The sequence below is a fragment of the Etheostoma cragini genome, chromosome 23 (assembly GCF_013103735.1).
Source record: "Etheostoma cragini isolate CJK2018 chromosome 23, CSU_Ecrag_1.0, whole genome shotgun sequence".
Classification (NCBI taxonomy): domain Eukaryota; kingdom Metazoa; phylum Chordata; class Actinopteri; order Perciformes; family Percidae; genus Etheostoma; species Etheostoma cragini.
This window is the reverse complement of record NC_048429.1, coordinates 9,499,593-9,524,530: the sequence shown is the minus strand read 5'-3', so window position 1 is coordinate 9,524,530 and position 24,938 is coordinate 9,499,593. Positions and strand designations below refer to the sequence as shown.

Sequence of the window (24,938 nt, the reverse complement as noted above, 5' to 3'; positions counted from 1 at the left end):
GTCCGTACTCTGCCATGTTGGATGGAACTGGCTCTGAGCTCTCTGGCGGCCGGACTTCCCAGGAAACTTTTTACGGTTGTCCTACTTTGCTCAGTCGCTACAATTCTGACCTTATTGTAAAGAGGAGCGGGACGTCGCAGTGCATCCCTAAACGGCATACATTTTTTTTGGCACCCCAGTCTTGCGGACCTCCGGGATAAATCAAACCGGTGTAAGGGGGGGTCGAAGGAAGGCCACGGATGACCGAGGGATTGTTTATGTATCTTTTTGGATCTCATATAACGAGTCAAAGTCGTTGCAGACTTTATAAATTGAACACTAATAATGAGTGGACATCCGTCACAACGGCGGCTAACAAATGTCGGTTCGATACTACTGACATCGCAGGAAAATGAATTCCTTTTCAACTACCTTGGCAGAAAATGCATGGTAAGTTTTTTTCCATCAAATTGTTGTACGATAGCTGGCTAAGAAAACAAGCTAATACAGCTAACTTGCACCGTGTTTCCTGTCGCGAGACGGGAGATAAGGCAATTGCTATGAGGTGTAAGGGTGTGTTTCGCAGGTAACGCGTATGTTTCCCTGGGAAACACTTCAGAGGTCGGTTTGTTTTGACCGAGGCGACGAGGAAGGGCTGGGAGTTAGCAACTGGGTTCAACGTCCCGTTTGGGACGGTGACATTTAGGCAACAGCAAGTTTCATTCCAGCCCTCGGCCTCCGCTGGTACGCCCTCAACTTAAAGCGTGTCACACCTGAAATCGTCCAGGTAATCCTTACATGCCGTTGTCACGTAGCCTGACTGCACTAAGCCTAGCATTGGCAGAGTGGCGTTAATTGTCGGGGTTTTTGGAGCTGTTAAATCCATCAGCGCGAAGCAATGATATTGCACTAACATTACATAATGTAGCTGGTCCTTGCTTGTTTTCGGGAAGATAGAGAAGAATGTGCCGATGAGACTTGGTTGAGGACAACGTTGACTAGCTAAAAGTCCCCCTAACGCAAGACTTTTTTGTCCCAAAATCTTTAGGAGGAGGCAGTAGTCCAGCCTGCTGTAGCACAAGTGTGACTGCAGTCAAGATGAGTAGTGCACTGTCACGACTCAATATTGTGAGATGATTGAGTCTGATATTACATAACACGTGTAGAATTCAGCTGACTCATTTTTATGTTCTCCTTGTGCTCTGTGTCTGTAGCTACATAGCCCCATTCACAGTAGATTGTAGCCACATTTGCAGCTGCATCAAGACATTTGCATCTGCATCAAGAACATATCTTAATCTCAGTTTTATGTATATGTTTGCCTTTTGATCTTTATGATCAGGTAGGACAGGATGTTCCCCCGTTTTTCTAGTCAACCGTACTCACCGGCTGGTAAATATTAATCAACTATATAAACAGTTGGAGCATGTAAAACTAATATTAACACACTCCGGGACATCTGAAAGAAGATGTTTGCCTTCCAGAGTGGCTTTAAATATTTGACTCCACTTTTTTTGCTCGCAGTTGCAATCGCTAGTGATTAGTTTTCACATCCATATTCTGGGTGTCCTGTGAAATTAAACGGGGAATTGGAGTGAATGGTAGACAGTATATAGGCTTAATATAGTAATGCACATGCATACTCTGATGGGCACTGTGGCTTGCAGTGTTGTGTATCTTGCAACATAACATCTTACCAACATTCTTAATATATTAATGAAACTTGTAAGTCTTTTACTGTAAAGTAGGATGCAGTAGTAGTAGCAATGAGGGTTGTTGCTGAATCAGCCTTTATCCTCAACAGGGTGTGTGTTCAGAAGGGCTAAAATGAGAAAACGGGTGGGAGATCGTTTCCAATTTCCTCTTAGCAGCACATTTATTTTGTCACAATTTGAAAATTGTATTATTCCCCTGACCATATCAGCTAAGACTGTCACCCGGTGATATCAGCTGGAAAGAATGTCACACCTTCACCTGCTATTGAGAGCATTTACTGATAAGACATGTTTCAAGTCAAGGTGTCAGATAATTAAAGTAAAATACAACTGTTTTTTTGCATATGTATACACATGGGTTAGTCCAAGAAGCGATTTATTTAACACATGCATGTGTACATCTGCATTTCTCTTGCATGGTGTGTAGACTATGACCCATACAGGACGTTGAACCCAATAGGGATCACCTCATTGCAGGAACCCAGTCATGCTCTTTGCATGTAAGGATCCTGTGTGTATGCCCATGTTTTTGAAAGGCTACCTCTCCCATGGCACATTATGTCAGGCCTGTATGTGATCACATGGTGGGATGCCCTGCCTCTTCCTTTACAAGTTTCCGAGGCGTGTCTTCCTACACCTATAACCTGTTTAAAAATCAAATGACGACATTCCTCTGGCATTCTGGTAAATGGGTCACTCAGCATGTGACAGACTTGGAATCAGGAACATTCCTCACAGTCCCACGCTCTCGTATGTTAGTACACGTCTTTGCATTCAGAGAGAGTTTGGGAGAGGCAGTCCTTGTGTGGGAGAGAGAGATTGAAAACCTCTAGTCTAATTAGAATGCCCACCAGTGTTTTTGAGGCTGGCTGAGTAATTGGGCTTTATTTAATGTACTTATTGGCAGTTATGCAGAAAATGTCAAAATCACAGGGTCACCTTTACTTAGTTTGTTGTACTGTATTGTATACTAGCCAATTCTTTGAAATTAGCTGAGCTCACCTAGCCTGTGTGTCTGCTTCAGATCTTAGCAGTTAAGAAGGAGATTTTATTTTAACAGTGATACAAAGGGCAACCTTTTTTTGCACAGCATTGTTTCGGGAGTTGTCTTTTATATTGTTGATCTACTAACATTTAATTTTTTTGTTGCCTGTTGCTTGGACAGTGTCCATTCAAATCATTGAGGAATACATTTGATTACTTTTCTTTCTTTATAGTCTGTGTGATGAATCAGTGCCACTGATTTGTGTGATCAGACATTGTTTGAATCTTAGATTTTTCCAAAAAAACATACATAACAGAGAACACGAATCCTGACGTTTATGGTTTGTTGTGTAACTTAGGAATCACATGAAAGTGTTTCCACCTGCATTATAAGTGTCTGAACACACACCGTGTGTCTGCCGCCACACACATGCATCAAGAAAAAGGGACCCACACAGGTACACAGTGGTCTTCCTCATTAGTTTTACTCATTGGTATTCCTTCGGCAGCTTTCACCATCAGCAACGCTGTCTGACTGGGCAAGAGGTGGAAGGGGTCCAATTCACACTGTGTGTGTGTGTGTGTGTGTGTGTCTGTAGACTGCCTGATCAGCAGTCCTGTCCTACAGGAAGTCCCGTGGTCGGCCTCCTTTGGTGATCTGTGCTGGAGAAGTGGAACATGACTCCTCTTTTCCCCCACTTTACCCTCATTCTCTGCATTCTTACTCTCTTTTAGTCTCATTCACGTTTGCTCATTTTATGTCATCTGCTCGTATCCCTCATTTTCTGTCGTTCTAATTTCTCTTTCAGCCCTTCTTCAAACCCATCTTTGCATCTCTTCCAAAATTCTTTTTTCTTACTGTACATCACTTCCCTCCTCTCTTACATCTACACTGTCCCTTTGTCTGCGTCAGCCACTGATCCGGTCTTGTTTTTCTTCCCACTCCTTCCTACCTTTTAACTCGCTTTCTCTCTGGAAGAGCTTGTGAAGAGGTGTAATAGGGCCTAATTTGTGCCAATATGGAACAGCTGATGGACGACATTCAAATTAGAACATCAGCTACAGTTCACACTTCAGAAAGCAAGAAGGACTTAAGTGAGCAGTTTCTGCAAACAGAACCATCAGAATAAAACTCTGTCTTCTTCAAGGCAGTTTCTAGACTCGCTGCGTAAAGAAAGTAATCACAAGCTCCTGATTGCCCAAATATTTAGTTCACAATTGGGCCTGATAATTTGCGTTTCCCAAAACGTGTGAACATGTATGTTTCACAGTTTTCTGTGCTTTATTTCTCACATCTAACTATTAATGGGGTGGCTGCAGTAGCTCAGTCCGTAGGGAGTGGGGCTAGGAGGGTCGCTGGTTCAAGTCCCCGTACGGACCAAAGTACGGAGTTTGGACTGGTAGTTGGAGAGATGCCAGTTCACCTCCTGGGCACTGCCAAGGTGCTCTTGAGCAAGGCACCAAACCCCCCTCAACCACTCAGGGCACCTGTTCAGCATTCGCAGCCCACTCACTCTGACATCTCTCCATTAGTGCATGGTAATCAATAAAGAGTAAACATTAAAATAATGCTGTCCTTATTTAATAAATGTTTAAAACGTTATTACTTTGGACACAGCTTCCTCCCCTTTAGCAAATAATTTAATGACTGACTTTTTTTAAACTAAAGTAGTGTGTGTGGGGGGGAAGCTACACAAGGCAGTACGCATGATTGGTCCGTGGACATTAAATTCAAGCAGTCTGTGTTACTTTATTTGACCGAAACCTAAGCATTTTCCTGTTATTTCTGGCAATTTGACAAAACAGAAATGTATATGATGCTTGAGTAAATAAAACCCTAAATAACGAAACTGGTTAAAAAATAATATTCATATTTAAATAAATGATGGGAGGGTTTGGCACAACCTGACTCTGGAGATAAAACCAAAATACGCTCTCAGATTCAAGTTTATGTTCTGCTTGTCCAACGGTTGTTTGGTAAGTTACTCTTAAACACATTTTGAGAGGATTTGAATTGCTGTTTTTATTCCTAATTCTTTTCATCTTGGTGCTTGTGATTTTCCTTTTTTGACGCTGGGTAAAACCTCTTTCGGGGGGTGCAGGAAAAGCCCTGGCTTTATCATTGCAGCAGAACTATGTAGAAACTGATCGTGTTGGAGAACAAGTAAGAGACAGAGAATGTATCCGTGAGAGAGTGTGAATGTAAGAGTGAATGTTTTTATGTCGGGTTTTGATGACGCCATAGACGGAGCTCCACTTCCTGCAGCCTTTGGCCCTGTCAGGAACAATCAGCGCTCCATGGGCAGACAAAGCCCCGGGGTCTCAGAGCCTGGACACCATTACAGCCATTGTTACAAAGAAATTCCATCATTAAGTACAATTCACATTATCATATTTTTTTATAGATTTAAAAAAAATCTACATTCAAGAATTTCTAATCCAAATCCTAACAAGCTGTAATACTGCTAAGAAGCTAAATGGTTTATACAAATATGAATATCTTGTACATGCTGTGTTAAAAACCAACATCCTCTCTGATGCTGGGTTGAGTAGCATGCTTGTCAACTACTAGTTGGAGAGAGCTATATAATTGAAATCTATACTGTGGGAGAATATACTGATAGGTTGATGTTCTGCAGCATAATTCCTTCTGCAAGGTTGCACTCTGATTCACACACCATCTGTGTAATGGCTCCTCTGCATGTGCTAGTGTTATTCTGTTACCTCATGTTGCCTGTATTGTGTGCATATTAATAGTTAGTTAGTCATGCAACTTTGCTGCAAAACCTACTTTCCTATATGAAATTATATCAAAATACCCTTTCCTGCTGTCGAAACATGTTTTTTAGGAACCTTTGCAGCATCTCAGAAAGTCAACCTGCAGGTTCTGAATTTATTTAAGTCTTGACTCCTTGTCATTCGGACTCCTCGGATTCATGTAGGCAAACACCGTTTTTCTTTCTCCAATAATCCATATTAGTACTAGGGACAGGAATCTCTCCTAAGGTTGAAAAGGGTAAATTGAATCTACAACTGAATGGTTGCTGACTTCTGGACCAGTCAAACGAGCAAGTGTCTTGCTGCTTTTCTGCCTCTGCATATCTGCTTCAGTCAAACATTAAATTTAATTACAACTCAAGGGCTTGGTTTGTCATCTTAAAGAATGCAGTACTTCCTGGAACTATAAAGTTTTTAAAAGGCCCAGAAGATCACTAGGCATTTCCCTTGTAGGTGCTATTTCATCTGTGTGCTAATGACTGTGAACCAGGGCCCCTCAGTGTGAGTGAACCCCTGCAGCAACTCGTTACAACGGTGCTAGTCTGACCTGGTCTTATGTGCGTGCATGCATGTGAGAGTCAGTCAGTAGAAAGTTGGGTCTCAGAGTGACAGTCTTTGTCTTTAACCCCACTGCTTCCCCAGCCTTACACAACTAAACTACATGTATTTTTATTTGATGATGTAACATTTAAAGCAGAGTCTTAAACTCAATACGATAATACTTGGCTGTGGTTCATTCGTTAGTTTTGATCTATCTTAAATTACTTTGCATGTGCTTAAATATTGGTATGCAGCATGTACTTACTCACTTCATTTTAAGTGCACATTTGCTCTCACCAGTGGGAAGCAAGACTATTGTTTATTAAACATACATGTGTTACATACAGTAATATAGTGATAAAATTGATTTGGACCTGTCTCATCTCTGTAGTCTCATGGATTTCCTTCTGCTTAATGTCTCACGGTCATATTTGTCATTTGGCATTGGACTGTTTCCCGACAGCTGCAGGGCAGAGCAACTTGACCCTCACAGAGTCACTGTTAGTGTGCTTATGTCTTTATACTTTCATGCTGACCATCACACACTCTCATTAAAGGCATTGATCCTAGCCTGCCCTTCTAGGCCCATTTCAGGTAGGGTTAGGTTTGAAAATGTGCTCTTGTTTGTGAATTTAGGCCTACATTATCAAAGAGACAGACTCAACCTGAGGCAGTTTAGTTGGAGAACATGTGTGAACAGCTGTGTCTGGATCATTCCACTGATTTTCTAAGAGATTTAGGTCAGGGCAATTTCAGGATGTAACCATATTTGTTTGGAAACTCTTTCTGCAAAATGCTGTGTTAACACCTTGTTCCAACGTTGCCACAAAGCTGCACAGTTGTTGATTCCCCCCCCCCCCCCCCCCCCCCCCCCCCCCCCCCCCCCCCCCTCATTGCTTCCTTTTATCCTTGCATATCTCACAGTGCCTGCAGCTGGAAAGCACACAGCATGTTACAACAACCATAATTGATCATGTTAGGATTATTGTTCAGTGCATGATGAGTCCAGTTTCTGCAAGATATTGAGTTTTGAGTTCTGCCTAAATACAAGCCGATGACAGGCCACTTAGTATTTGTTAGATATTATGGCTTTGTCCTGAAATATGTACAATAAATCTCTTTAGAAAAAAAAAAGGCGGCTCCTAATTTTGCCTGATGTGCATACCATGCACTTCTTGATTATTGGCTCCTCCCAAAAAAACATTTTACCATTTGGAACATTTTTAAAGATGGTGGGCTTTACTTAATATCTGAGTGATGGGCTTGGGGAAGTAGCACAGAGGAGGCAATGATCCAAAAATCAATTGGAAATAGAAAAGAAATCAGCTCGCTGACCAAGGAGTTTGGGAATTCTGTGGCTGATGTGATCTTTTTAAACCTCGGTGGAATGCTGTACTGTACACACAGACTGACGCAGTGCTGTATCGCCAGCATCGTTGCTCCCAGATCTTGAGTTTTGTCAACACAGGCTTGACAGATTCAAATAAGGGATTAGTTAACAACAACCTTGTAGCTCAAACTACATTAAGTTTTAATCAATTCATTGGCTTAATAGGAAATAAGCAGTTTAGATTCTGTTAGTACCGTATGCATTTGATTACATTACCATCTTGTGGTGTGCTGTCTTAAAACTGCTGTGAGATACATTTATATGGCTACACAAACACACTGCTTATGTAGCATCCATTAAGCAACACAGGAAAAGTCTGACAATCTCTCCCTCTCTCCCTCTGTCTCTCTCTAGTCATTGTCTTCAGCAGTGGTCCAGGTGTTCACAGCAGATAGGAACTCCAGCTGGACCAAGAGATGCTGCGGGGTGGCCTGTCTGGTCAAAGACAACCCCCTACGATCCTACTTCATCAGGGTCTTGGACATCAAGGTCAGTAAATAACAACAACAACAAAGCAGCGAGCGCTTCTGCACGTTGATGAGTCACATCTTTGTGGTTCTGCACTGTAGTAGCTGGCAGCTGATGAATACTCAACCACAACTATTATCCAGTGATGGTGCACCGCCATTGTGATATTCATGACAACCTTATTAGTTATAGCCACACAGTAGAATCTGTGGGATGTTGGCTTATTCAGAACCTGTAGCATTAAGCTATTTGTTGTACTATAGGTTGTTATAATTTGTATTTATTCTTTGTGTTTTTCCACAGGATGGCAAGACGATGTTTGAACAGGAGCTGTACAACAACTTCAGCATCTACCTCCCCAAACCTTACTTCATCACATTTGCTGGAGATGTGAGTTTCCCTCTCGACTGCTTACTCTTGTTATTTCTGATCATCTGTATTCTAAGTCATCACCCAGATTTGGTCGCAGACATATATGTATATTCATTTTTAGGTTGATTTAAATCTATTCATGAACATGTAGATGGGGAGGGAGACGGAGGGAAGCAGTATTGTTTAAGATAACATCAGTGTCTGCTTCTCATGCAATCAAGGTCTACACATTAGAGATCAGCAGAGATCACATCATTGAGCCGCTGATATCATCAAAGAGTCATCAAAGAAGATAAAGTATTACATTTAAAACTTAGCAAGTCAATTAACAACACTTAGCCATTGCTTTTTAAAGACATTTTCTCCAAGACTCTTCTTTCTGAGTGGTGCAAAAACTGTTCGGTCCCTTGTAAAGTAAACCTGAACCTGATTCACAAGGGTTCCTCTGTTTGTTCAGCCAAACAAAAAGCCCCTGTCTGCCACGTTTTAAACACTATTCAATTCAACTCAATTTTATTTATAGTGTCAAATCACAACAAGAGTTATCTCAAGACACTTTACAGATAGAGCAGGTCTAGACCACATTCCAGAATCCACAAGGACCCAACAGTTCCAGTAGTTTCCTACAGAGCAAGCAACAGTGCAACAGTGGCGAGGAAAAGCACTACACACCTGCACTGTAGGGGTGGGAAAAAAATAGATTCCTCGATGCATCGCTATTCTCTAGAATGATTCGATGCTCGATTCTGATAAGTCAATAATTGATTATTAAAAGTAAATAATTTTTTTAAAATTTGTGTTGATTTTTATTTAAAAGTTACTGTCCCCAGACATGTACAAACAGAAAACAGAGCGATGGAAAGATGATGGGTGTAAAAAGCACACACAAAATGACCAAAAGTAAAACATTTTGTATTTATTCACCTGATCTCATTAGACATACATAAAATAATTAGGCAAAACACATAAAGGCTGTTTGTCCATTTTATCACATTACATCTGAACACCATCATGTTCTAAGAAGCCAGTTATCCACCTTTAAACATGACTGAGCCTCTGACATGGAAGATTGCTATGAGCATGTTTAAGGCTTAAGCATGGAATGACTACAAAATATTGAAACGAATAAATGTCAAAATCTAAAAAAAACTCAAATTTATATGTATATATTTTAAAATCACGCATTGGAAAAGTACATAAATGAATCGTTTGCTCCTGAATCCGAATCAAATCGGGAGTTGCCCCGAGATTCCCACCCCTGCTGCACTGACACGTTCACAATGGGCCTAGTTCCAAATTGTGTTTTCAGGAATCAAGAAGTGGATTTGAAAAGCACTTAAAAGAAGTCTTTGAATTTGAAACGGTTTATTAATGAGGATGATTATGTTCAACAAAACAAGTATACACAAGTCTTAGTTTGCTACAGAGAATTTTCTTTTTATGATTCTGCAACATGTCTATGCAGAAAATCTATTGTTAAACTGCCATTAGAAGCACGTGTGAGTCAAATTGTCCACCAAAGACAATTTGACATCTATTCCCATCATGTCAAACAACATTGTTTGTAAAAGTCCTAACTTCAAGTCACATCTAAAGCCCTTCTTGTGACACTTTTATTCGTGGAGCAAACATCTTAGTGGGTGGGTACTGTGGACTCAGACTCCAGCTGACCCCGAGGTACGTGGGACTGCTGATTTTGGTGATAAGACTGGGACGTATGCACATCATGGTTTGGAAATTTAATCAAAGGATATGAGGTAGTTAGGTTGGTAGTTGGCTCCTGACAATAAATAAATTAACTCCCTTTTAATTTATTTTTATTTTTTTACAAACTTTGGCTTGCTCTCTGTTTTTCCAGACATGCCAAGTGGGTCTGAACTTTGCCAGTGAGGAGGAGACCAAGCGTTTTCGTAGCCACGTGACAGATCTAATTGGGAGAAGACAGAGGAAATCTGGTACCAACTAACTCCTGCTGCCGACACTCTAACCTACAAACCTGCTGTTCCTACTGACCTAACTTGCTGAAAAAATGACACGTTTAACAAACTTTTATCTTGTTTTTAAAATAATCCATCTTTAAAATTAAAAAAAAAAAAAATCTTATTTCAAATCAAACCATTTTACTGCAGGGATGAAACGATTTCAAAATAATGAATTTAGCAATAATACAGGAATGGTTTGTGTGCCTTGTTAAAAGGTGCAATTAGAGGTTTTGGCTTGACTAGTGTGAGCACAAGATTAAATTAATTTCTAAGCTTGTCATTATTTACAGCACTCTACCACACAGAACTGGGTCAAAAAAACACTCTGAACTTCAATACATGAACAAAATGAATTCTGAGGCACGGGACTGAATGTAACAATGTATTCCAGCTGGCATGTGAGATGTACTCCAGGCCCAACATTTTAGTTTTTTTTTTTAAAACCAGTCCTTCACCCGAGTGTCATGTATTGAAAATGATTGTGGATTTTTCTTGCCTTGGTCTGTTACTATATCCTATTCTATCAGATCTTCTTCTTCTGATCATCTGCAATCTCTTCCCAGTTCTTAGACCCTTTGAAAAGACAGAGCCCCGTTTTCAAACTTAGTCATTAAGGTGCTCAAATGAAATTTGTGAAAAAAACCTTTAAGCCAGTTTGTGCCTTTGTCACAGAAACTGCTTCCAGTCAGCGGGAGGACTCTGTTTTCTTTCAAATGTTTATGATAACTACTCAGAGACCACCAGATTCTTTTTAGCAAAACATCCCAACACTGCACCCAGGGCTTTAATCAAATCTACTGACTGGCCCAAGGGGGGCACTACAATTCCAGGTTAAAATGAGCAGCTGGGAGAATGAATGTGTCTCTCATGGGCATACTATTTCTAGAGGTGGCGTGTCATGTATTGAACATGGTTTTCCTCCAGCACCAACGATTAGACTTTGGGACTGCAAAACTAAAAGGCAATCATACAACGTATTGTTTTGCATTATAACTTCTATCTTATCTAACCAAGGAAATGAGCCACACAGACTGAGAATTCAATTGCCACACAATGTTTATGGAAGACGCAGATGCAAATTTTAAATGTATTAGTGGCACTCAGGCCTTAACTTTCATCATCCCTTGCTTGATTAAGACCGTCTGTCTTCCTCCTTCCTCTTCTGCTGGTCATTTCCCGACCCCTCAAACGGATCCTTTTTTCATCTTTTCTACTTTCACCCCTTTGCCTGATTAGGTGTCTAATCCTATCTTGAAGGCTTTGTCTGATCTTTATTTATTGGAAAACTTAAGGTGTGGTGGTGGGTGTGGCCTGCATGATTAATCCTTATAAAATCGCAATCTCGATTCACCCTGTTCGCAATGTAAATTTAAAAAATGCTCTCCCTTGGTTCATGTGTGCACTAAACATTACACTTTGTGAGAACTCGTGATATCAATTCTAAGCTAAAAAAAATTGTGATTCATATTTTTACCCGAATCATGCAGGCCTAGTGTCTGTCTGTCGTTCTCAGGATAACTAAACACTTTGCTTAGCAATCTTTTCAAATAACTCTCCGTTTTGTGCACTCCATGCACTATCCTGCCGATCTCCACACTTCCAAACCAATGAGCTCTCTTCTCTTTGCACATCTGCACTCTGACTCACGCGCACATCTTCGCTTCTCACTAACAACAACCCACTACCGAGCACAGGATTGTAATGATTGCATTTGTCTGTGTTCACAGAGAAAAGACGCGACCCTCCAAATGGTATGTTATCCACTGTTTACTGTCGAAGAAGCTAATCAGACCTGTGTCTGACGGCATTGGCAACATTTGTGTTTGGTATGTAGTCAGATGGGTGAACTTTCAGGATCATTGAGATTTGTGTTCTACTTGGCAACAATACAAAACTATTTGAGTTCCTAACATTGAGAAAAGTACGTTCATATTCTATGTATGAAACATCAAGAATGATTTATTATACAAATACAGACTAATACATTTCACCTATTGTCAACTAAATCAACAGCTGTCAACAATGTATTTACATTTTTCAGCTGTGTCCCATCAGAATACAGCATACTAACTTTAAGCAGGTGTGTTTATAAAGGGACACACAGTTTACACAAAGCAGTCCGTATTGACACTAAAAACATTAGATGTGAGTGTGATGTTGATGTACACTTTTTTCCCACAATTCAGTGGAAAGACAAATTGTAGATAGAGGTGAAAATGCTCAAGGAACAACTCAAAACAACAAAAATAACATTCCCATGAAAAACATTGAGGTGTGTGTGTGTGTGTGTGTGTGTGTGTGTGTGTGTGTGTGTGTGTGTGTGTGTGTGTGTGTGTGTGTGTGTGTGTGTGTGTGTGTGTGTGTGTGTGTGTGTGTGTGTGTGTGTGTGTGTGTGTGTGTGTGTGTGTGTGTGTGTGTGTGTGTGTGTGTGTGTGTGTACACACACACACAATTCTGCATGTGCGCTTTCAGCCGTGCACAAATGAACAACTCCACATTTAGCCGATACTCCTATTAAGATCAGCTTTACAGCGCTGGGACTGAGGATGCTTTACTTTGGGTCACATGTGGTCAGATGCCATATATTGCCATATGTCATTTAGCTGACACTTTTATCTAAAGCGACTTACAATTGCTCTATATGTCCGAGGTCTTACGCCTCTGGAGCAACTGGGGTTAAGTGTCTGGCTCAGGGACACATTGGTTGTTGTATCGCAGTGGGAAGGTCTCCCACACCAAAGGCAAGTGTAATATCCACTGCGCCATCACCATCCCATATATGGTTATACATGACGGACCTAAAGCACAATGTAACTCAGAGCTATGCTGTAAACCATTGTTGGATAATGGTTGACTTCATTTACAGCCGAGGATTATTTCTCTCTTATGTCACTGTTTTTAAGATCACAAGTGTCATCTCAAGAGAACGCGTTCCATTTACCTGCGCCTAATTATACTGTCATGCAAAAATGTTGTCACCAGTTGCAATCTTTGATTTGTCATGCGTGGTTTCAGTTTCTGAACAAGTTCATTTCTGTGTGTGAGTTGGTCCTTGTCCTCCCACAGGAATATCTTCTTTCTGTCTCCATCTGTCTCACGCTAACTTCCCATTACAGCATCATAGCTCTGTTACTGTCATCTCCAGTCTGTTTTTTTCTTTTCCCTCTCTTCTGCCCTTTTCTCCTGTTGCCCTTTCCAGCTCTCCCCTTCTCATCATGTCCCTGTCTGCCCTCTGGGCCCTCCCTAATTTAATTTCTTCATTTTATTCTTCTCTCTCTTCTTCTTCTTTCTCCTTTATTGCTCTGCCTTCCTTGCATTTTCTCTCTCTCTCTCTCTCTCTCCCCCCCCTAGATTAACATGGGATTATTATGCATGGCTGGGTTTTAATAGTTACGTAAAACCCAGCACTAAATCCTGAATGATTTGCTGGGATTAGATCCATTTGTGTGTTTTTGCAGGGAGAGGGAGGAGATTGTAGTGGAGGTGGGTGGAGAAATGTTTGCAGCGAGCCAATCGGAGCCAGATAATCTGACAGTGCTCCCTGCTGAGATGGAAAGTCAAGGGAATGAAAAATGATTGCAAACCAACTCAAAAATATGCAGAGCTCAGACAGACGGATAAAGCAGGGAAAGAGAAATTTGGTGAATAATTTGCATAGAAGAAAACTGTTGCCGTGATGAAAGGAATGTAAGAGGAAGAGTAAACTTTGGCTGGCTAAGTGTCGGCTGGCTCTTCTCCCTTCTGATGCCATCACTGGATGTCTGCCGTCACAGCTCAGTATGTGTGTAGACTCCACCAGATGTCTGAGAATATTAATTCAGTAAACTGTTGCACCAAGTCAGTCAGAAGTTGGCCTGTTTTACTGCGGTGGAGTTTCGGTCGCGTTTTGGAAACCTTTGGGATCATCTTGACTTTTATGGTTTCCGCGAAGAAGAAATATTTTCCCTGAGAAGACTGGAATCAATTCTGACAAAAGACAACTAGTGGATTGTGCTTTTTATCTGCTTATAAAGTCATATTAAAGAGGAAGTTGATCCTTTTTGGCAAAGCACTCTGTTCCTGATGGATGACCATATTTATTTCTTGACTGAGAAAGTCTTCTTCTCAGTCCGTTTTTGAACCACAAACTTACCTTTGAGCCAGGATCTTCCTTGGTGTCTCCATCTGAGCTTGTTCTCACCGCGTTGCTCATGCCCAGTCAGCTGCTACCATGATGTTCTGCACCACCTTCCTGTCTGCGCCCTCTGATGAACTTAATTGTGACGACAATGGAGGAGGAGGAGGAGGAGCAGCAGTAGGAGGTGGAGGTTTGAGCCCAGGGAGCTGCCTGTCCACTTTACACTGCCTGGTGCTCCCTCAGGACGAACTGTACCCATCGTTCCCCGACCCGCCTTCTCGGCTCTCCATGTCCCCGAAAGAGCCAGCTCACAACTTGGTCAACAAAATGCTCCTCGGTGTCAGTATGAGCGCCTGCAGGGAAAGGGATGGTGGGTGTATTTGGGACAGGGTGAGAAGGCGACGCTCGCGGTCCGCCTCGCCCTCACCCAGCAAAACACCCTGTAGTCCCTGTAGTGAGAGAGTTAAAGGTATGTGGTACAGCTGAGACACCGGTATCTCTCATTGTTGATTTGGAAATGCCCGTTTGTTTGGCTGGATCTGTTTGGTGGAGTTCAACTGTGAAAGCGTCTTAGCAGTTCACATTATCGCGTGCAGTTAAGTGACATGGGTGTATCTGGGTTGCATGTGCCCAGTCTAGTTCAATTTTCTTAAAAGGTAATATATCCTATCCTCTACATGGTTGTGTTAACATAAATATTGTTCTCCATCATTGCAGTTAAAATGGGTTGTGATGACTGGTCATCCCCCAGAGACTGTATGGCTTTTTGTTTTGTCTACTTGTGTTGTTAGTTTGCCAACACATTATTTCTGCCTGTCAAGGCCAGATGTGATGCTCAATAAGACTTTTCTGGACAAATAAAGGTTTTAAATAAAATTGAGATGTCGATCAATCTGCAAAAGTTAGCTCATTTAAGAATTATTGTCATTTGGAGAGGAGATTAGGCTCACCAAACAAAATGTCTCAATGACATTGTAAGCTTTGGTCATAATGTTTTGTTTATTATCAGTCTTAACCAGTTCTGTCCTTCAGTTAAAAGATACCAAAGTAATGATTTGATGCAGTAATTCAATATATTCCAAGGTATTTTCACACCCACAAACCCAAATAAAATTGCCAGACCTCTCTGGGCCAAACATAGTCTGTAATAGCTATTAAATAACTGATTACATAACTGAAGGAGCACTGCTGGCCCTGAAAAGCCCCATGCTTAGAATTCAACTTGGACCCATGGTCCTTATTTTAATGAAATGTTCAGTTAACATGCCATTATTGTCACAATTATGCCAAACATATAATTTATAGCTCTTATTTTGTGTAAAAAAGGTTCCACATTTAAAAAGTACTCCTTCTCGGGATGTAGTGGGAAACCCCACAACAAGGTTTTGTCTCTATATTTTAATGAAACTGACTTTCTTCCATGCATTCCACATGCTGTATTTTATATATATGCACGTATATCCTAACTTTAGTCTCTGTTATTTTTAAGGCCCGACGTTGCCCATGGCCACCGTCGACATCAAAAACCCAGAGATCAGCAATGTTCAGCGTTACCATAACAACTCTCAGGTGAACAACATTGTGCACTCGTCCTTCCAGAAGAGGGAGAAAAAGGGCAAAGTGAAGAAGAAGAGGTTGACCAAGGCAGACATCGGCACACCAAGCAACTTCCAGTGAGTCAGCACAGGCACACCAGTAGGGTGGGGTTTAGTTCAGGTGGTGGATAAACATTGTCATCTTGTTATAACTGTAAAACATGCCACGTTGAGTGATCCTGCAAACCTTGAAGGTTTTAGCCTATATGTGTCACTACATAGTAAAATGATACGGCCGTAACTCGGTGGTCCTGATTCTCACTTGTGCGGTTCATCCTTTAGCAAAGCCCTTATACTGCCAGACTGTCTGGTTGTCTATCTGAATGTGATTCCATGGAGATCAGGATGCAAAAGCAGATTAAACATTAGTCTATATGAACTGACCATACAACAGCTACTGTTGGTCATTGGGTTTATTGTACACGTTTCCAATATGACATGTTGCCGCAGAGTCCTATATCCTCATGTCCATATAAGCCCTGGTGAATGTGGAGGAATTCATCCGGGCCGTTTTTTTTATTTAGAATCCTATAAAATGTGTAGTATGCAGGGAGATTTGTGCTGTGCTTTCAGGAATAGTCAGTTGCATGCCCTTACAGTCTTTTATAGATACTGCAAGTTACCAATGGGCCACCTGGGGGGGAAAATTGGAATTTTGCAGCAGTCTAACAAACCTCATCTTGTGTGTTTCTACTCTTTTTTTTGGGGGGGGGACGTACTGTACATATCTTCTGCCATCTCCTCTCAGTTTCTTTTATGTGATCTCACATGCTCTCTCTGACCTCTTCTCTCACAGGCACATCGGGCATGTAGGATGGGATCCAAATACAGGTTTTGATGTAAGTGCAACGCAAGACTGTAATGTAATGTGTATGTGACCTCTGGATATTCTTAAAACTTGGCCCCTAGTTTTTCTGTTTTTCAGTCACTCATACCTCTTCCAGACAGATTTTTCAGCTTTAATATCGGCTCCCGAATGTTAAGCCGAGCTGCTCAGCCAAGTCGTGTGTAAGGATTGTTACACAAGGAGATTTTGCAGGGAAGAGAATCAACCCGCATCTGCATAATCCACGGACCCGTTCCCAAAAAGCATCATCAGTAATTATGCTGGATGATTATGAGTATGATGTCATGCAGGTCAGAGGACTTACTCCGTCAGGAAATGAAAAAGATGAAATTCAGATGATTAGTAATTTTTTTTTTTAAGTCAATGCTTTCAAGGACTCAGATTGGTTTAAATGGGTGACGTCAGTTGCAGGAAGCTTGCTCACCTCTCAAATCGTTTGGCTTAAAGCTGGAACACAAATAAGTGGATTCACAAATAAGATGGAGATGTATTTTTTTTTCTTCCCAGCCAAAATGTTTTCTTGTTTTTTTTCGATTCTTCCACCATAGATGCTGTAGATAAAGCACCCACCTTTTTAAGTGATAATCCACCCAAAAAAGTATCCAACACAGCACATCAGCTGTGGTCAACTTGAACGATAGAAACAATGGACATAAATAGCAACCACTTGTTGTAGGAAATAAGTATTATTGTCAAATCTGAAAATGAGGATCATCTGCCAAGAGCAGTAACTGCACCAGAATGTGGAATTTAACCTAGAAACAGGACATAATGGCACAATGTACCAGTATACTGTATAATTAGGGGCTTTCTCTTCCTCTTCTCATCTTCTCTGCTGGCAAGCGAGCACAATATGAAAAACAAAAACAGTTGAAGTAAGAACTTATGTAACACATAATTACAAAATTCCCTGGCCAGACCTCTTCTCACTTAATCTCTCACTCAAATCTGGGTTAATGAAAACTAATTCTCTTGCCGGGTGCCAACCTGGTAGTGTTACCCCACTCCACCAGATGGCAGCATAATGGCTGACGCAGTGGTCTCATTTTGAGTTATCTTCACATAGGCCAGTGTAACGTCACAAACGAGAAAATTAAATGTAACTAATAGACTCTGTCTTTCCTGGATAGACCAATGGACATTATTGAACAGATTTCTACTACCCAGTGTCAAACTGTGTAATCCTGCGTTTTCAAATGTCCCTTCTAATCCCATCTGCGGTCACGTAATGTGTTACTGAGCTGCAAAACTCATAAACACAGATTAAAATTCAGTGAAATCACACTGCAGATCCCAACGTATAGGGCATGAGATTCTCTGTTTTCTTTCCTCAGCTAAATAACTTGGACCCAGAGCTGAAGAATCTGTTTGATATGTGCGGCATCTCCGAGGCTCAGCTGAAGGACAAGGAGACCTCAAAGGTTATCTACGACTTCATTGAGAAGAAAGGAGGCGTAGAAGCTGTCAAAAATGAGCTACGGAGACAAGGTGAGGCAGATGGACTGTTAGGAATACACACTGTGTTCTGCCTTCAAAAAAATACTTACCTACTACTGACATAGTAGCAGAAAGGCTTTTTTTAAAATATATATATTGACAAAAAATAAAAGATCCCACACTTTTGTAAAGTCCAAAGCCAACTACACTTTGCAGGTCACTTGACACCATGAAATCTGTTTTTAAAGGGTGATTTCAAAACAAATCAGACAGACAGTCTAATTAGTGTGGTGGTTTTTATCCCCAGGTCCGCCCAGGTGGAGTGGTACGTGTCTATGCATGATCTGCTGTGACAGACTGTGCATGTTATGTGGGATTGATTTAATAATTCAATTGTAATAGCGTGTGAGGGTTTTTGCAGTTACTGAAGTTCAGTGTTTGACTCTGTCGCCGACCGGAGAGACAGCATTCCTACACAGTGTTCAATGACGCCAGCAACGTTAGACACATGCGACAGGGCTGCCCCCAGTGGCTGGATTATATAACCGCATGATGCTTTGACGCGAGTGAGAATTGGAAAACGGATGAGCATTTTTGTCAGATGTGCTGTGAAATCCTTTGTGACAATGCAGATCTTCTTGCTGTCTCTTCATGGAATTATCTTATTAAAAAAATACATGTGAACTCTGCTTAATGATGATTACAACTCTTTTATTCCTTTTTAACTTCCAAGTTTTGTTTTTTGTTTTTCTCCCCAGCTCCCCCGCCCCCTCCATCCAGAGGCGGCCCTCCTCCCCCTCCCCCACCTCCACACCACACCTCAGCACCCCCTCCCCCTCCGCCTGCCAGAGGGCGAGGTGCCCCGCCACCACCGCCCCCCTCCAGAGCACCCGTCTCTGCGCCCCCTCCTCCACCTCCATCTCGACCGGGCATGTCCGCTCCTCCGCCTCCCCCGCCTCCCAGCCGAGGCTCTCTCCCGCCTCCCCCTCCACCTGCCCATGCCTCCATTCATGCGGCGCCTCCCCCACCACCTCATCCCTCATCCTCTACTCCATACAGTACCGGCGCACCGCCTCCCCCCCCTCCTCCACCTCCGCCCCCTGGCCCTCCACCCCCTGCCCCTCCGCTGCTCAGCGAGGCTGATGTGGACACCGGTCTGCCCTCAACCGGCAAGCCGGCACTGCTGAGTCAGATCAGAGAAGGCACCCAGCTGAAGAAGGTGGAACAGAAAGAGAGGCCGGTGTCCAACAACACCGGCAGAGACGCACTTCTGGACCAAATCCGACAAGGAATCCAACTCAAAGCGGTCAGTACTCATCGGTTACGTGACACACCTCATGATCAAATGTGCACCCCTCTGTATCCCGGACTTTAACCAAAGCGGTCTTCTTTACAGAGGGACGACAACACCGACTCAGCCCCTTCCACCCCGGCTCCCTCGGCGGGCATCGTCGGGGCCCTGATGGAGGTGATGCAGAAACGGAGCAAGGCTATTCACTCTTCAGGTACACACATACCATGTCACCATGCACCCAACTAGCTTATTATTTGTTTTTATTGTTTCCCTGCCTCCTGTCATGCACAGTAGAAATCCACAGGAATGTGTACATAGTTATTGGTTCAAAACTTACCATACTTTCCTTAACATTTTATTACAGTTGCTTAGCAGAGGCTTTTGTCCAATTTGAGTAGGTGTTAGGGACTTGAAGTTATCGCTGCGCAAGTGCTTTGAGAAGTTTACCGTAACTCTTCAACCTTTGAAAATGGAGCAGTTGCTTGACACGCTGACTTTGAGTCATTTCCTGTATGTTAGATGACACATCAAATAAAAATCAGATTTTCACTACTTCCTCATCAGTGTCTCATAACCTCACAGGTTCCTCATTTCCCTCCATTTTAAGCCTCTCAGTGGAGGAGACTTTTCTTCCCATAACATTGATTCAAAGAAGTTACAAAAGTGAATGTTTACTCTTCAACAGACGGAAAACACAGTTCTTGCTTCCGCGAGTACATACTGACTTTATCTGGAAAAGGAAGTGGGATTGTTTGATTTCTAAAAGGATAATTCGCTCAGTGTATTTTATTATTTCATTGCTGGTTAGAACATCTTTTCAACTGGTTTCAGTCCACTTCATGTGATTGTCTTCTTCTCTTCTGCAGATGAGGACGATGACGATGAAGACGAGGAGGACTTTGAGGATGATGACGAATGGGAGGACTAGCGACATTTTGTGTCTTTTTCTTCTTTTTTCTCTCTCTCCAACCTGTGGATGATCATGACACTAAAATTGTTTCTAAAATGAAATCTTTAATTTCAAAATTCTAAATGTAAATGTTCTATCAGTTCGCTGTATATTTTTGTTGCCTTCATGCTTTTTTTTTTTTTTATTAATCTGTGCAATACCTCATTTAATCTGTAAATGTTAGTCATTCTCACTATCTTAGGTTGTTGTATCTTCATCTCTAAATCACGTCTGTCTCTGTTCCGTTGGCTCCATCTCTGATATGTGGCATATCTCATTTTAACCGTGTTCTACTCCCTCCATCTTTCTGCATCTCTTTCTACTCCCACGTCAACAACTCTTCGATGTTCATCACCTCCATCTGTCACTCGGCCATCCTTCATATCTAGTGCCTCCCATCACACATGTTCCCTCCCTGTCACTCTCACGCACCCAGTCCCGAGATTAACGTGCAATTAGATTTGAATGTTTTGTTTTCTTTTGGTCATTGTTTAAAGGGTGGGCTTTGCAGGTCCTCCATCAGTTGTGTCTTCATTGTTCGTCGGGGTGGGGGGGGGATTGAAATATTTTCATACCCTATTGCTCTCTAGTTTATTTTTACTTATTCAAATGATCCTAGTTTAGCGCTCATATTTTCTTAAAACAAAGAGAGAAAACCAGGAAAAACAAGGAATATTTAGCTTAATTTGCTGTCGACTGTAAATTTGCTCCAGAGTTTTGAGTCTTGTTATATTTTTGCACATATTGAAAGAGGAGACTCATTGCATGTATACAGGACATTTTCAGATCTGTATCATTGTGGAACATACATATGCTTTAAATAATAAGGCGCTCGAACATTAAGCATTTTTTACCGTTTACCCATGACACTACATACAGTATACGCATGGAGGTAGTAACCCACAGTGTTATGGCGGGCTAGCTGCTGTGAATTCTTCTTTTTTTGTCACTGTCACACTACAGATTCAGTTGAATTTTTTTTTTATATTGTTATTTTTACAATAGCAAGCAGAGTATTAATAAATGCCTGTTTGTTTGAATCAGGTTATTCATCATGTAACGCTTGAGGAATAAAGACATTTTAGTTTTACACACCTGATGCTTTTAATGGGTCCATATGCTAAGTTCCTGTACAGAAACAGCTGGACAGAAGTAGTGTTTATCCTGTTGTAGTCACCAAGCGCTGACACAATTTCATGGCCAGTATCAATATTTTCTTGAACAACTAGTAAATTATGAGGTAATATAGGAATCTCTAATAAAATAAAAAAACGACAGTGGTCAATCATTCCAGGCATTCCTTCATCTGCAATGTATTTCATCCTAACCAAGTAATATGTACCAATAATTCTGGCTTTGTGTATATTTAAAGGACAATCCTTAACAATTTTTAAAAAAGGATTTGAAAATAAGATTTCTGATAAGACAACCGACTTGTCTATGTGGTAAAACCATCTAGTCTGGCTTAAAACAAAGTACAAATTTGAAAACATAACCTATATGTAGCTGTTATTTCAGCAATCACTCTGTACTTTGCTAAGCGGCCAGAGTACATGTGGCTCTCTTCAAAGCAAAGATAGCTACTGCAGATACAAGTGACAGTTATGGAAAAATGCTGAAACCATACTATAACAGTACTACAAATTGGGGGGGGGGATTAAGCAATATCTATCTAAAGTTAGCTAACATTAGCCAGCATATCCTAAATGGTCATCCCAAACCAAAAAAGGCCGTAGCAGCAAATCCTTTTGAGTGCATTTTATTGCGAATGACCTTTAACTTTTCATTTGGAATAGGAAAATGTGTAAATTGCTCTTTCAGAAGTGCTAGTCTAACTTTAAGTCTTCGTATTGACGGGCACCAGAGCTGCTAACCCCTTTTTCAACCCCTTTTTCCTTTTAAGAGTCAAACATTTGACCTTTCAGGATTTCTCTACAGCTGCCACGTAAGCATTTTACACATGCTAACAACTGGCATGTCTATATTGCGGAAGAGCAGAAATGCAGAAACGTCTTTACCACAGTGGAGCAAATACCCAGAAAAAATGTCAAAATGTTTTTTTCTCCACTCTTTGACAGTTAGCAAAAAAGGAATGTTGGTGTCTTTAAATTCTGTCCTTGCGAGACAAATTGCTACTTGTTGATGTCAGAACTGACCTCTTGTTGAATATAAAGATATTTTTGGGGGAAATCATAGCCATGTTTTCGCTAATATTAGCTTCTGTAGGTGACTCGGTTAATAAGACGCCAAGCCTTATCAATGAGGCTTGACAAACAATGAACCCTTACATTGTACACTCAAATAAAAGGTTGATATTTACATACTCTGGCATTTGGGCTTCCTTTACCTTACCAAACTGTTACATAATACATTTTTATTCCTGAGACTTTGTTTTTAGGACTCGTAATTTCGGGGGGATTGAAAATTCGGGTTTATTTTTGTGTATAGGGTTTAGAAATGTAACTTGTTACGGTTGCAAGATGTTTAAAGATTAGTACCCTGATGTTGGTACTGATGTGCACAGACTTTGTTGAACTTGTGTAAGAGTACCCTCTTGTGTGTGTGTGTGTGTGTGTGTGTGTGTGTGTGTGCGCACGTGCGTGCCGGCGCGTGCACGTATGTGTGTCATCACCTGCAATACACAGCCAGACAGGGAGTTGGATAGATCTGGGAACAGCTGAGCAGAGGATTATCGTTCCATTTCACCCAGTGAGCCAGGGAGAAATGAAAACTAGGTTAGTGAGGGACAAAGCATAAGTATGGCCATTCAATATTTTAAGAAGTTACTTCAAAAACTGACTCTGTAATGAGGGTGACCATTACATAAATGACCACAACAATTCTATGCCTCTACCATTTATTTATAGCTGATTGTCCACATCAGCTGAGAGACACGCTGTATCTGTTCTCTTTGCAGGAGTTTATGAGAGGGATTAGAGCGGGTATGACACTTTCCACAAACACCCCTGACCAACACATAAAATACACACACACTAACAAACAAAAGCATTTATAGAAGTGACAGAGCACTATTTTTATTTTGACTCTGTCAATTGTTACACTCATTGTTGACCTTTATTCTGATGAAACTTGTTAATGAGTATATCAACAAGTAGGGCTGGACAAGACACTGATATTATGTCGATATGGTGATATGAGACTTGATATCTTAGATTTTGGATATCCTTACTTCGTAATATGGCATAAGTGTCATTGTTTTCTGGTTTTAAAGGTTGCATTACAGTAAAGTGATGTCATTTACCAGACTGTTGTAACTCTTCTATTATTTGCCTTTAACCACTCAGTCCATATTCATATCCATATTACTGATGATTATTTATCAAAAATTGCATTGTGTAAATATTTTGTGAAATCGCCAATAGTCAACACTACAATATTGTTGCGGTATCGATATTGAGGTATTTGATTGAAAATATTGTGTTATTTGATCTTCTCCATATCGTCCAGCTCTAATAGCAGGCTACAATATCACATCACCTGTGATGAAAAAAGTTTGCAACTCTTTGCATCCATAATTATAAACATTAAATAAAAACTTATTGTTACTGTCACAATACAGCCAGATGTCCAGATCCTTGCTTGTTTAGGTAAGTGTTACTGGTGATACTGCCTTTTTAGTAAACTTGAAGCTAGATTTTCATTTTAGAGTTTTGGCGGCTTAAACATTAGCACAGTAATATAGTTTTAATGTATAAAACGGCAACTCTGCACCCATACATTGGGAAGGAATGCAGTGACCACCCTGACAGCAGATACCTCATTAACAAGCAGGAAGTCGCTACATTTTATGGAAGGAGCCCCCTGACAGTTTAACAGACACAAGAAAGTGCTGTACTTAAGTAGAGGAAGTTTTATTCTTAGGACACTCAGTCAGTAAGGAATGCGTTGTACATACTGAGCTGCTGTGCTTGGGAAGGCCATTGAGGATACAGCTTTTCGGCATTAGGATTGGACACTGCATGGGAGCTTGTCTCAGTTCTGTCCAAATCTTGTTTAAGGTTGGATGAGATCACCAAATGATTATTTCAATTTGGTACCTCCCTATGTTAAAAAGGTTTCAGGTGAGCAGTCATATCTCCGGATTTTTAATGTTAAAACTTCCCACAAGTACTTAAAAACATCAACATGCGAGTCTGCAAAATGATCTATGCTGTCATTTTCACTACTATAATTGGTCATTCGTTCAACACCAACATAGTGCAATTGTAAACTTTCTACAAAGAAGATTTTGTTCAATGTTTTGATTAATGAAAAGCCTCTGTGGTGGGAAATCACTCTGTGGTATACTTTGGGAAATGATTTGCCATAATGTAATCATAGTTTTCTCATTGTTGCCACCCTTGAGCCCTTGACCAAGCTGCTTTAAACAGCTGCACTGTAGATTTAGGAGTTAGGGAGTTCTTCCAAGACACATCAACAAATACAGGACCAGGATTAGGATGCTAATAGCTCACATCCCTCAACCCGTCT

At 41.1% G+C, this 24,938-nt stretch overlaps 1 protein-coding gene across 3 annotated transcripts; it reads left to right on the top strand.

Annotated features, from left to right (window-relative positions):
* waslb (WASP like actin nucleation promoting factor b) lies at positions 1-22,768 on the top strand. 3 transcript variants are annotated; one of them, XM_034862944.1, is made up of 11 exons: positions 1-429; positions 7,741-7,875; positions 8,158-8,244; positions 10,085-10,181; positions 11,936-11,959; positions 15,815-15,998; positions 16,717-16,759; positions 18,102-18,255; positions 18,963-19,510; positions 19,601-19,709; positions 20,365-22,768. In XM_034862944.1, exons 1-11 carry the CDS (start codon positions 325-327, stop codon positions 20,424-20,426), a joined length of 1,548 nt encoding a protein of 515 aa, XP_034718835.1. In that variant the 5' UTR covers positions 1-324; the 3' UTR covers positions 20,427-22,768. The 3 variants fall into 3 exon arrangements, with proteins under 3 accessions (XP_034718835.1, XP_034718836.1, XP_034718837.1); XM_034862945.1 differs by lacking the exon at positions 11,936-11,959; XM_034862946.1 differs by lacking the exons at positions 1-429; positions 7,741-7,875; positions 8,158-8,244; positions 10,085-10,181; positions 11,936-11,959 and adding an exon at positions 13,557-14,794.
* Positions 22,769-24,938: the final 2,170 nt, after the last annotated feature.

Coding starts and splice junctions, on each gene's coding strand:
- waslb (XM_034862944.1), top strand. CDS start 325: ATGAGTGGACATCCGTCACAACGGCGGCTAACAAATGTCGGTTCGATA. Junction 10,182..11,935: donor GAGAAGACAGAGGAAATCTG/GTACCAACTAAC, acceptor CTGTGTTCACAG/AGAAAAGACGCGACCCTCCA. Junction 16,760..18,101: donor ATCCAAATACAGGTTTTGAT/GTAAGTGCAACG, acceptor TTCTTTCCTCAG/CTAAATAACTTGGACCCAGA.